The sequence below is a fragment of the Aspergillus stella-maris genome (genome assembly GCF_047715825.1).
Source record: "Aspergillus stella-maris strain CBS 113639 unplaced genomic scaffold BDV14scaffold_34, whole genome shotgun sequence".
NCBI lineage: Eukaryota > Fungi > Ascomycota > Eurotiomycetes > Eurotiales > Aspergillaceae > Aspergillus > Aspergillus stella-maris.
The window spans coordinates 38,398-50,788 of NW_027396828.1; the positions used below are offsets into that span (position 1 = coordinate 38,398).

General features: G+C 50.5%; 4 protein-coding genes across 4 annotated transcripts; 2 read left to right on the forward strand and 2 right to left on the reverse strand.

Moving 5' to 3' along the window:
- Window positions 1-159: 159 nt before the first annotated feature.
- BDV14DRAFT_209390 (Zn(II)2Cys6 transcription factor) lies at window positions 160-2,438 on the forward strand (the record flags this gene model as incomplete). The annotated part of the gene is made up of 3 exons (XM_073775631.1): window positions 160-388; window positions 440-1,374; window positions 1,431-2,438. 3 exons carry the CDS (start codon window positions 160-162, stop codon window positions 2,436-2,438), a joined length of 2,172 nt encoding a protein of 723 aa, XP_073627187.1.
- A 90-nt stretch (window positions 2,439-2,528) lies between these two features.
- On the reverse strand, window positions 2,529-3,428 carry BDV14DRAFT_209391 (dihydrodipicolinate synthase family protein; the record flags this gene model as incomplete). The annotated part of the gene is made up of 1 exon (XM_073775632.1): window positions 2,529-3,428. The coding sequence occupies one exon, from the start codon at window positions 3,426-3,428 to the stop codon at window positions 2,529-2,531; it is 900 nt and encodes a 299-aa protein (XP_073627188.1).
- A 1,646-nt stretch (window positions 3,429-5,074) lies between these two features.
- BDV14DRAFT_201002 (cytochrome P450) lies at window positions 5,075-6,915 on the reverse strand (the record flags this gene model as incomplete). The annotated part of the gene is made up of 5 exons (XM_073773636.1): window positions 5,075-5,505; window positions 5,565-6,197; window positions 6,259-6,327; window positions 6,407-6,620; window positions 6,700-6,915. The coding sequence occupies 5 exons, from the start codon at window positions 6,913-6,915 to the stop codon at window positions 5,075-5,077; spliced, it is 1,563 nt and encodes a 520-aa protein (XP_073627189.1).
- Window positions 6,916-8,198: 1,283 nt separating this feature from the next.
- On the forward strand, window positions 8,199-10,697 carry BDV14DRAFT_201003 (bifunctional terpene synthase/polyprenyl synthetase family protein; the record flags this gene model as incomplete). The annotated part of the gene is made up of 6 exons (XM_073773637.1): window positions 8,199-8,514; window positions 8,592-8,874; window positions 8,944-9,580; window positions 9,650-9,804; window positions 9,858-10,299; window positions 10,374-10,697. 6 exons carry the CDS (start codon window positions 8,199-8,201, stop codon window positions 10,695-10,697), a joined length of 2,157 nt encoding a protein of 718 aa, XP_073627190.1.
- Window positions 10,698-12,391: the final 1,694 nt, after the last annotated feature.

The window sequence follows — 12,391 nt, forward strand, 5'->3', positions numbered from 1 at the left end:
AGCGATCCCGATGGCCCACGGTGTCCCCCGCGACTTCTCCAAGCCCTTTCATCGTATTTTCCTTCTTCTTTTGATGTCCTCATCGCCCGCTTTCTGCCATCGTAACTTGCGACATTCCCAATCAGTCAAGACTATGGCATTCCTTTCACCGTGCGCTCAATGAAGACTCGATCCACTCGGCCCCGCCGGTCGCATGCGCTGGGGGCGTGCAACACCTGTCGTCGCCGCCATGTTAGGTGTGATCAGAAACGGCCTGTGTGTCGTACTTGTCGTAACCTAGGCGTCGCCTGCGAGGGCTTCTCCAACGAAGTCAGATGGATGCAGAATGGGGATGATGATAGCGACAAGTCCGGGGACCAAAATGGCACTCGGCGACACCTCTACACAGGTCATTATCTGCCACAATCATCACTTTTCCATTCCTTGCTGACTTCCCTAGAAAAATCGCGAGAGTTTATGAGTACGTCCCTCAGTTCTAACCTCCTCTGTGGCTCAATTAGTGCATCCCTTGCGGAAATTGATTCCAAAACCCGCGATCCCGATCACCCCCCGGTCGGAGATCTTGTCGTCGGGCCCTTTGGCGTGCTTGACTTTGCGCCTGATGCGTCGAAAGATATGAAACAACAGCCGGAGGATGAGGTAGCCCTAAATTCAGAGCCTACCAATGCCCCGTGCAGCCCGCCACCGACCGCGCCTCATAGCGGTATGCCCCATGAGGCCCAGATCGAGTTGCCCACCCTAGTTAACGACACCCCGTCGCATATTGACGACTTCTTGCACTGGTCCGATATTTTGGGCCTCAGTCCCGAGCAACCCGGGTTCGTCCAGCCATCAATGCTGGGTTTCGATATGTATCTCAATCCTGATCCCGTACAGGAGCCCTTCGCCGTTGCGGCCATTCCTCCGGCCCAAGGGAATGCCGCTATGATCACTCCTCCCCAGGCCGCGAATGAGATGGCCTCCACATTCCTTGACGCCGCTGCGCTATCTGATGGTCCATTCCTGTTTAGACATTATAACGAGAGCGTCGTGCCTCAGATGGTCATCATGCCGCTTGGCGATAAGTCGCCGTGGAGGATCTTGAATCTTGCTGCGGCGATGGCAACGTATAATGACCTGACAATACTTGGCTCTCAGAAGATCAGTCATGCACGCCTGGCTAACCTCTACGGGCTACTAGCATGCTCCGCCGTGCATCTATCTTCGTCTCAGAACCTTGTCGGCTCTGCGGATTACTGGCAGCAGGCTTCGCACCAAATGTTCGAACAAGGCAGAGACCACATGCAACGATCGTTGAAGTATGAAACCAGGGACCCGAAGCGAGCAAAGTATAAAGACCAGCTGATGGCCATATGCTGTTTGATACAGTATACAGTGAGTCCTCTTTCCGCCACCCAGGGCTTGACCGGTCAGCTGACTCTAGTACATAGGTCATGTCAGGCAATCACCAGCACTCGCGAAGCTTCATGATCAACGCTGAATACATCCTTCGTGTACGCGGTCTGCTCAAGCATCGCATATCGCAAAAGTCTCGCCTCTTACATCACGTCTATACGTGGTTGCGACTAGTCGGCGAAAGCACATATGTCTTGCACGACTACAGCCCGTCAAGATCATTCATTGAAGCACTGTACTCCAATTTCCAGCGCGGCTCCTCGGATACGAATTCAGACGAGTCGAATCCACGACTGGATGATTTCCTTCGTTTAGAGGCCCACGACGCCGATAGTGATCTGAATATCAACGAAGCAAAGGACGCGAAGACAGGCTTGCGCGACATCCATCTGCAAGACTCTCGCTGTTTTGGTGACACTTTATACAAGCAGGTCTATGGCATACCAGAGACATGGCTCAGTCTTCTTTCTCAGACGACGCGGTTGGCCAATGTAATGGAAACCTTTCGCATTGCCCAAGCGTCTACAGAGAACACAAGTCTCGAAGCGTGGGAAACACTACACCGACGGAGCGTTCGATTAGAGAACCTGGTCTGTTCCTGTGATTTGACTGCCACAAAGGACCCCTCAAAGCCACACCGCCATATTCTTCGGGCGTTTGACTCTGCACTCGTCATCTTCTTCTACCGCCGGATTCGTCGAGTCCACCCTGCGATTCTTGCTGCCCATGTCGACAGCGTCATCTCATCCCTGTCCGACTTTACAGCGGCGTTACCACCGGATGAACGAACAGGACCTGGAGCTGCTTGGCCTGTATTTATTGCTGGCTGCGAGGCGCTGACAACTGCCAGACGAGAGACGATACTTCATTGGGTTGATAATGCAATCGCGAGCTGTGGTCCTGCCGGGTTTAGTAGTGCGAGAGAAATAATGGTGAGCCTCTGGCAACAGCATGATGAACATCTCAAGACGAACCGCGGCGCGCCCATGCCAACTTGGACTACTTTTATCCAAGAGAGACACATATGGCCACTTCTTTGCTGATGGCCCCACGCTTCATGTATATATTCAAGTAGCTTGGATATGGTTTTCTATTCTTCCATTCATGTATATATATTATCAAACACAACTCATTTAGACAGTCTGAACACCAGCGTTCTTCAACAACCCCTTCAACTCCTCCGTCAACTCAGCACTCAACAACGCAAAAGGCTTCCTCAACCCACCCGTGGCCTGCCCCCTAAGCTCAACCCCAGTCTTCACAGCAGCCGCATAATTATGCGACTCGAGGAACTTACAAACAGGCCACGCCTTCCTCCACAACTCCCGTCCCCTCTCCAAATCCCCCCTCACACTAACAGCCTCATAGAGCTCCACCGCCAACTCCGGAATAATATTCGCAGCACCCCAAACACCGCCTGGACACCCAGCAGCAAGACCATAAAAGGTAAGCGTATCCCACCCGTTAAAGGAGGTTATCTGGTCACTGAGCCCGAAAACAAGTTCCGTAAGCGCCGGTGCGTTTCCGGATGTATCCTTGAGCCATTTCACGCCGACTTTACTCAGCCCTGCTATTTCGGTGGGTGAGAGAGTTAGGCCGCTGGCTGAGGGGATATTGTAGTACATAATTGGCAACCCGCTCTCTTCATGGATTTCTTTGAACAACTCATGCAATTGCTCCAGATTAACAGGGTCATAGAAGGGCGGGACGACCATGACCGCCGCAGCACCGACTTCCTTCGCATGGATGGCGAGTTCCACTGCCTCAGAGGTAGATGTGCTTCCCGTCCCCGCGACGACAGGGACACGCCCCTCCGCGAATTTCACACAGAGCTCAGTTAATGTCTTGCGTTCGGAGAGCGACAGGGTGGTGAATTCGCCCGTGCTGCCGCCGGGGACGAGGCCGTGGATTCCGGAGGTGATGAGGTGGTTTATGTGCCTTTGGAGACGGGACTCGTCGATTGTTTTTTTGTCGTCGGTGAAGGGAGTTATGAGGGCGACGAGGATGCCGTGGAGGTTTGGTATGATGGACATTTTGGGTTCGGGTCTTTGGGTTTGGGTCTTTGGGTTTCGTTGTTGTTGGCCGAGTGCGTGTTGGTTTGTAGCGGTAGGACCTCTTGTATACTATGTAGAGAAGAATTGAAAGAGTGCTCAGCAGATCATTGACCTCACGTCTCTCAAGTAGAAGTTGCTACTAGATATACCTCATTATCCAGCTATCGTGGCGGGGACCAACGCCGACGAATGGAGAGACCTTCCTAATTAGGTGGCGGACGTAGAATGTGAGTCAAACATTGGAATCTTTGGAGTAAGCGGTTCCTCGTCTCCCCATACCCGTTTCGCAATCATTCAGCCAAGTCAACCTGGCGTAAAGTCTTGCATTCTCAGGTCCCCTGGTAATAGGGGTTGTAAGGCCGGGATCACCGTGATGGCGGTAGTGGCGTTTATGGATAGTACCAAAACCTACCTAGTGGAGTAGATAATGCAATACCGATGCCTGGATTCTATCGAGTTGCAGCCAAATCATTTGCAGTCGACACCATTTATCCAACTCACGATCTTCTTTGAGTAAAACTGCGGTCGGTTGTGACGGCGCTGGGTTCGCCGTGTGCAGGAACGACGAATCAGGGCCATTTAGAGCGTTGAATCGTAAGTAATTGTAGGTAAAATTCATGAGGGACGTTTTATATGATTTAAACGGGGTATTAATCAAGTAGATAAGACCATAAAATGCGGAACTAGGACCTCCGTCGGCTCATCCGCACTCGAGCTACTTGGTGAATGAGGACGATGGCGATTGAGCCTTGAATTCATCGCTGCCTTATCGTTAGACTGATTTCCATCTTCTGATCGAATATCTACTGGGAAAGGAGGCTTGTCAGGGGGGCAGAGGGTATTGTAACGCCCTCTACAAGGATGCTCAACCCGAGATATCCGCAGTGAACAAGCATTGCTGTTTAGCTTCTCGTCAGGGTCGTATAGAGCATCACTTCTAGACAAACCACGACCCGTTAGCGGCCCATTTAAAGCATTCGAAACTCAGAAAGTTGTTGTAGCTAAATTAACACGTGGTGATAGGGTTAACATTGGATACGAACGGAATTGACAGCAGACAGTGTCATTGTTCCACCCGAGATTTGCACAAACGAAAACAGGCCGGAGCAGAGAGGAAAGAATCACCTGCATAACGTTGGACTGCCATGCAGCTATGAATCTGCCTGTGGGACCGAACTCTACAATACAGTACAGCTGTGTGACAGGCTGACCTTGGCTGCTTAGCCCATCGTCTCCACTCTCGGGGAATCTTCATTGCCGTTCTCTGAATAGTAGGAAGGTTGTACAAGGATTTTCGCTGCAGAGGGGATCGGGGCGAACGTATCAATATGCAACGCAAAATTGATAATGCACTGCAGAAAGCAGCATAAGTGTGAAAGCAGGTGTAGCATAATAGTCACCCAGGCCATCAAGCCGTAACCATGAGAAGCACTAGGCTTGCAAACCACCATTGCAAATTGATGAGGATACGAAGGTCCAGGTGGAAAGGGGAGGATCACCAGATGTATGGGGCATTTCTTGTCTGGGGATAACTGGCCTTCCGAACTAAATACTTGCATACAAACGTACATCAATACTAGTCTAAAGGTCGTCCGAGAAGCCTCCATTGCCTCAGCGGCACCGGGTTAAATTTCCCACTCTTGCTCCTCCGCCTTCCGCCGTCTCACAGTAATGCACGCCCTAGGACTAACAACCAAAGATACTCCTATCTCCCACACCCGAGGCTTAGCCGGGGTAGCCAGCGCAAAGTCGTACATAAGTAGAATATGACACAGGGCAATCTTCAGCGCAGCAGCAGCAAAGAACCGCCCCGGGCACGCATGATTTCCGAATCCAAAGCCCATATGTTCAACAGACGGCGAAACAAATTCCGCCGATTTCGGACTTTGACTCTGCCGGCGCATGCGCAGGAATCGGTAGGGGTCGAATGTGTTTGGATTTGGGTATGTGTTTGCATCCCACATTTTCTCATTGGATACGCATAATGTTGTTCCTTTTTCGAGTAGTGTGCCGTCGGACAGAACGATATCCTCGAGGGCGACACGGTTCATTTGTACTAGAATAAACGAAATTAAAACAAGTATCCAGAACGTTGCAGAGTTAAGATCGGCTCACCAACTGCTACCGGCTTCAGCCTCTGACTCTCCTTCAATACACTATCCATGAGATGCAGCTTGGCCAGCAGCGCAGCAGAGTGCCAGGGAGCGTCATTACGATTAACATTATTCTTTCGAAACACGTCTAAAGTCTCATCCCGGAGAGCCTGAACAAGCCCTTCATGGCCACAGATATCGAGTAAGACCTGTGAGAGCGTATCGGTCGTGGTGTTTACCGCAGCGAAAGCAAGGAGAAGCTCCCCATCGACGGGGCTGTAACGTCGGCCCTTGGCGACTTCCTCCATCCAGGCGAGGCTATCATTTGGAGTAATACTAGGAGTAGTAGATTGCCCTTCCGTTGTCGCCCTGCAGCGCCTTTCCTGCAGGAGCGGAAGTATAAGCGCGCTGGCCTGGGCAAGGTGCCGCCGGAGTTTCCGGCAAGGTGGTAGCAGGTCCGCTAAGAACGGCCGTATCCACTGCGGAAACTGCTGCAGCAGCATCGATGCTATAAAGCAGTCTTTGATGTAGTTGATACTTAAGCGTATCCATTCCTTGTTGTGCGCGAGCTCTTCGCCGAGGAGCCCGCGTGCCGATATGCGAGCAGCTATGTTGACCAGCGTCGGTTTGAGGGGGACAGTATGCCATTCTGATACTTTGAATTAACTTATTAATTCCCTGATCAGGTACCGCCATCTCTGAAGTAAAGTACTTACCAGGATTGTCTGTCCATTCGTCCTCGAGGGCAAGTGTCGTCTCCTCGGACAGGCCCTTTGTAATAATCCCTACAAGGAGCAGAGAAAAGTAGAGAAACCCGTATCAGCAAACTCCTAGAAGACTTCTCAGATATCGAAGTCCTCATACCTAAGTTTTTCGTGAGCTTTCTTCGAAGTGCGTCATTCATCACATCCCACGTAGCCAGGGATGCAAAGGGATCGAAACCCCTAATGTGTGACAGAAACTGTTCGGAGAGCATCGCCCAAAAGCTCAACAACGGTTGACTTGCAAGTTCAGAGGCATATTTGGGAGCGAGTACAACTTGGTCGCCAATGCCATTAATCAGGCAGAAGACATCAGCCTAGTAGGCGTTTGTTTAGCTTCCAATGTGTCATGATTACTCCATCTCATTCGACACTCCAGAGAATGATGGACTTTACCTGTTTCAATCCACTGCGGATCGCGCTTCGAGCATTGGTCCAGAACTGCCATTTCGGGTGAAGAGAGAAAATATCTAAAATCATAGGTTTGTTAACGACCGGAAACCGTTGCGCCCTTTTACCCCTGGACCTCGACAGTAGGACGAGTGCAATGATGGCGACGAGGGCTGTGATAGCGTTTGATGCCAAAAGATATTCCGGGAATAGAAGTAACATCTTGGCTCGAGCTTCTGTGCGGACGTTCTGATGATGATCTCGGGTGGGAGTTCGCTGCGCGTCTTCGCCCGTGGACTAGCTGGCGGCAACCAGACCATGACCAAGACAGTCGGTGACACTGGGAGGTTATATTTGCCAACCTACGCGGGTTGAATCGCTCATGTCAAGTTTGTCATTTGTTACGGCCCGTGGGCAACCCACCAGGGTGCTTCCTCTTTTCATTTTTAATCCATATATCCTCTTCTATGAGGGACTAAACGCCCAAAGCCTGGTTGTAGCAAGCGCACCACACTCGTTGTTGCTTCAACTTGACACTTCCTTATGTCCGATCAAGCACGACGTTTGTGCAGCTGGAAATCAGCTTCAAAGTGGATAGAGCGGTTTTCCGGGGCCGTGAAATGTAGCCATCAATCGCTTAGTCTGAATGCATGAGAGGCCGGATCATTCTTTCTAGTTACACCACAAAAGGACCGAGGATGAAGGACAGGTTGTTCGTGCGAGGCCTGTGGGAGCAGGAATCCCTAGTCCTGAACATCTCGGAACGTACTGCATAAAGTATAAATCACACACCCTCCCTGGGCACAGGGCTCGGGCCCCCTGTTTTTAAACAATCGTCGGTTATCTAAACGGTTCTAGCAATGAGCAATAAAGCCGCTAGTTAACCAGAGATCCTTGTATCCTTCATTTCGAATCAAGGTCCATGACAGCGATTTGCGACTCCGTCACGGTTACATAGTACAACCTCGGGCCGTTATAAAGCAGCTGACCCAGAGACAAGTGGCACCAATTGGTCGTGATATGATTGAGTCGGAATATGCCCGTTGATTTGCCGTCCACGCTCCAGTCCCGCTAAGGATGCCTCCTTTCTTCCCTGACACATCAATCGCCGAACGCTCCTGCGCTTGCAATCCGGCATTAACGGGCTCGTGAATACTTTCAGTTCCCCGAATCGTGGAACAAGCCGACAAGTGTTGAGAAACGAGGGCGTGCTAGCATATGGTTCAATTGGCTATTCCGTGCGTGATAGGCGTTTCAATGCACCTAGTCACGAAATTCTCTAGTTCAAATTCTATTATTTATCCGGTATGCATTGCCATGCTGGGTTTACTCTTCCGAAGGGGTGCAACAGCACTTTACAACCTTCAACATGGTTCATAAATACTGCCCTTGAAAACCCCAAGTCCCAATATACCAGAGTCACTGTGCCAGGGCCAGTGTTTACTTCGCTTTCCACTCACATACCGCCTTGATAACATCAGAATATCAGTCATTCGCCGCCAACAATGGATAAAATCGGAGATTACTGCGAACACAGCGAGGGCTTTGAGCCATTTGACTATGGCCCACTACCGGACGAGTGGTTCTGTCTGTACCCTTTGAGGCGTTCCAAATACGTGAAGCGAGCCATGGACGCTGGCAACGAGTTCTTCCACACGTGGAATGAAGCAGCCGTGGCCGACGGATTACTCAAAGAGCCACGAGCCCACCATGCATGCAATACGGAATGGGGAAACTTTGCTAGCTGGTGCTATCCGGAATCCCTGCCCGATCGCATGGGCCTCGCAGCTCAATACTGCGACTTTGCCTTCTTTTGGGATGGTAGGTATCATGATTTTGATATTGACCCTTCGGCTTACGGTTGTTCCAGGTCTGCTAACCGACACTCTTTCTGACAGACATCAACGACCTGTTGGATAAGCGCGAAAGTGCCGAAGTGGTGCACGATCTTATTGCAACTGCCACAGCGGATCTTCGACCAGGAGCACCGCCGCACAAGTCCAAGTACAAGATTAGCCAGCTTGGCCTCAAGTTCGCTAGGGAGCTTGTAGGTCGAGATTGGAAGAATGGGTTCGGCAACTTGAGGGGGTGGTCCACATATCTCGATGGACAGGAAGATCCTGCAGGAAACATTTCGTTTGAGGAATTGAAGAAAGGCAGGGAGAAGGATGGCGCGGTTCAGTGAGTTTTATGTTCCCGGGACTGGAAGCACCGAAGAGAGTAGGAGATTGCTAATACGGCTCATCTCAGCTGGGGCCTCGAGTTTGGTTGCTGGTCTGCAGCAATTAACGCGACGCAGGAAGAGAAAGATACGATTGCTGACGTTGTCTTCCCCTGCGGTACGATGGCTGTGCTCGTAAACGACTACTATAGTTTTGCGAAGGAGTTCGATGAACTACACGAGAAGGGCATGCTCCACCGGATGAAGAATGCCGTATTCCTGTTAATGCGAGACTATGGATATACGGAGGACGAGGCAAACAGTATCATCAAACAAGAGGCGAGGAATGGTGAAGAGAAGTTCATTGCTGCCTACAATGCCTGGGAGGATGCGCCTGGTCCCAAGTCCAACGAACTACGGAGATATTGGCACATGGCCTTGTTTCTATTCTCTGGGGCCATTTTCTGGTTTGCGCATGCAGCGCGATACAATAGAACTGACCTTGCAACCACCGCCGAAGACAGAGCCGCCTGGATTGGAAAATGCGACGGGCAACTTCGTGTGTTGAAGGACTATCCACCACCGAAGGCGTCCAAGTCATCCAACTTAAGCAACGGCAAATCCAATGGTGCTTCAATTGCCCAAGCAAATGGGAACAGTCTCGTGTCCACTGACCGTTCTCTTCATACTCCGTTTACAGCACCGTTTCTAAGAGCACCGAGTCATGTATGCCCCCTACCCCCGTCACCGGCAACGAACCGAGATTACAGTTTCAACTGACTCTACTGCCCATAGACATGCGAAGCGCCCTACGACTACGTCAAGTCTCTTCCATCCAAGGGGCTGCGGAACAGGCTGATAGACGCCCTCGACGCCTGGCTGAACGTTCCCTCGAGGTCACTCGAAACGATTAAAGACATCGTCCAGACACTCCACAACACTTCACTGATGTACCTGGTCCCTAAGCAGTTCTACTCTCAACACACTAACCTAGTCCTCCCAGGCTGGACGACATCGAGGACCATTCCCGCCTCCGACGAGGCGAACCCGTCACATCGACCTTCTACGGCGCGAGCCAAACCATCAACAGCGCTAATTTTATGTACGTCAAAGCAGTGCAAGCGACGATGGAATTGCAGAGCACCAGGCGATGCATGGACGCCTTCATCGACGAGCTTACGAACCTCCACTGTGGCCAAAGCCTGGATCTCTACTGGCGCCACCATGCTCGCTGCCCAACCGTTGATGAATACATCATGATGGTCGATAATAAAACCGGTGGCCTGTTCCGCTTACTATTGCGTCTCATGGAGGCAGAGTCCTCGTTCGGCCAGATCAGTCCCAACGGTAATTCTGCCAGTCAATCGCTGCTCGAGAGACTGCTTGTCCTTACGGGGCGATACTACCAAATCCGAGACGACTATTTGAATCTAACCTCTGCTGATGTCAGTATACTCCCCTCCTTCGGTCTACTAAATTATATAGCACGTCCAATAAAGCTGACAGACAAACCACACAGTACGAGTCCAAGAAGGGCTATCTGGAGGACCTAGACGAGGGAAAGTTCTCCCTCCCACTCATCCACCTGCTCCAGATGGCACCTCTCCAAGATAGAGATAGAATCATGTCGACAGTCTATAATCGGGCCCCCGGAACAACCGTTCTCGACAAAGAAGTCAAGAGACATATCCTCAACGCAATGAAGACCGCCGATACATTTGGCTATGTCCGCGGCGTGCTTAAGGATCTTCATGCAGATATTATGGAGGCATTTGACAACGTGGAATCGACCATGGGTAAGAACAATTCGGCTAGATTGTTGTTCTTTGCGCTGGCGGTATAGACCACTCGCCTCTACGTTTGCAATGCAATCTAGATAGACAGATGCCCTATGGCGCGGTAGGACAGTTGGAGTGCTCAAATGAGTTGTTGTTATTGCTGGATGTTTACTTATAGAATGGTAGAGTAACGACTCTTAGTTCTGTTTGCTTTCCTGTCTCCTATTCTACTTACTCTACATCTAATACCCTATTCGACGCACGTTACTAGTGCAACTCAATATCCTGGTCTTGCAGCTCCTACCCACAGATTACTTTCCTGACCCTCTAGAGGGTCGATCCTTCCTTGATTGGCTGGCTGACTCCATGCACGGTATAGGAAGGCGCGATGGATCCTTCTGTCCTTCGCAGTTGCCGTTTTAGTAGTGCGCGGTTGTCGAGGAAGGAGCGACTGGATACGTGTACCTGCCCGTTTAGTACCTGCTTTGGTGGTAGCAGAGCGAAATCATTGATACTATGAAACCCAAGGTACTTGTTACGCTAAGGGTGGTAGTACATCAGTATGATGGGAGCCCCTGCCCACGGGCATGTTTTTCGTGCCTATTTATTCCCGTAGCCTGGAAAATGTTTGTTTTTGCTCCCGGTATAACAAAGAGATACAGATGGCATATTTCATACTTTGGCCAAGTGTTTACACCCAATTACAGTCGGTATTTCTCAGTAGTTAATACAACCAAGATCCTTGGAGCCGAATCTATCCGTCAAGTAGATATCCAGCCAAATAATACTTCCTAGGCCTGACGGATGTCCACTTAATTAAACCGTACACGTCATATCTGGCCTTGAAACTAGAGCCGGGAAGTTGCCACACATTGCCAGTCTTGGGAATGAGGAAATCTGCGCTTGGTATGGTGGTTGTTCAGGGGCCGCGATATATACCAGGGGAGCCCCTACCGACACCCACATATGCATATTGATTAAACCCTTGTGACATCCCGTCCCCTCAAACTCAAGCCCTCGCCCACTCTGACGGCAAGAGGCGCTCGCCTTCCATACCGGGCCCGATCTCACATCATATCTGCCGCGCGGGTCCACTGCTCCGTCAGGAAGATACTTCCGGCATTGTATCCAGAGGTGCCAGGCTCACTGAGGTACATAGTCTTCTAGGTACATAAGAGAGCTAACTTCATATGGGGGAGGTTGCGGTCAATTGAACGGGGCAAGGATCGGAAAAGACTCACGGTGCTGGACTTGATAGTCCTTACAGTTTACCGTGGCGTGTTTTATTCCAGGTCTGCTCTCCCGTCTTTCAAGAAATATCCCGAGAATTGTATACAGTGTTAAAGTGTCTTCTCTTATAGAGGACCATCTTGGGCCGTAGCAATGACGACGCAACGCGAAACACGGTTATATCCCCGCCTCTCGGCCGAGCAAGTCCTCATTCTTCTAAAGTATAACCTTCATCCAATAATTGCCCACTGGAAAATCAACCTTTCTAATTGGAATGGCGTGATGTCCTCCCGTTCTGACGTACCAAATAATCAACACCCAAAGAACCAAGCACCATCACCAAATCCGCAGATCATCAACACTTAAAATTCGTCAATCGACGATCTAGTTGCCCTTGCATCTCCTTATAAACGTATCCGAGTAGATAAATGTAAGAAAAGGATAAGGATTCGTGCTTCTTCCTCGGCCGAATTGCCATATCACGCCATCGAGGCCCACATTGATGCTATATAGATAGTACAGATATCGA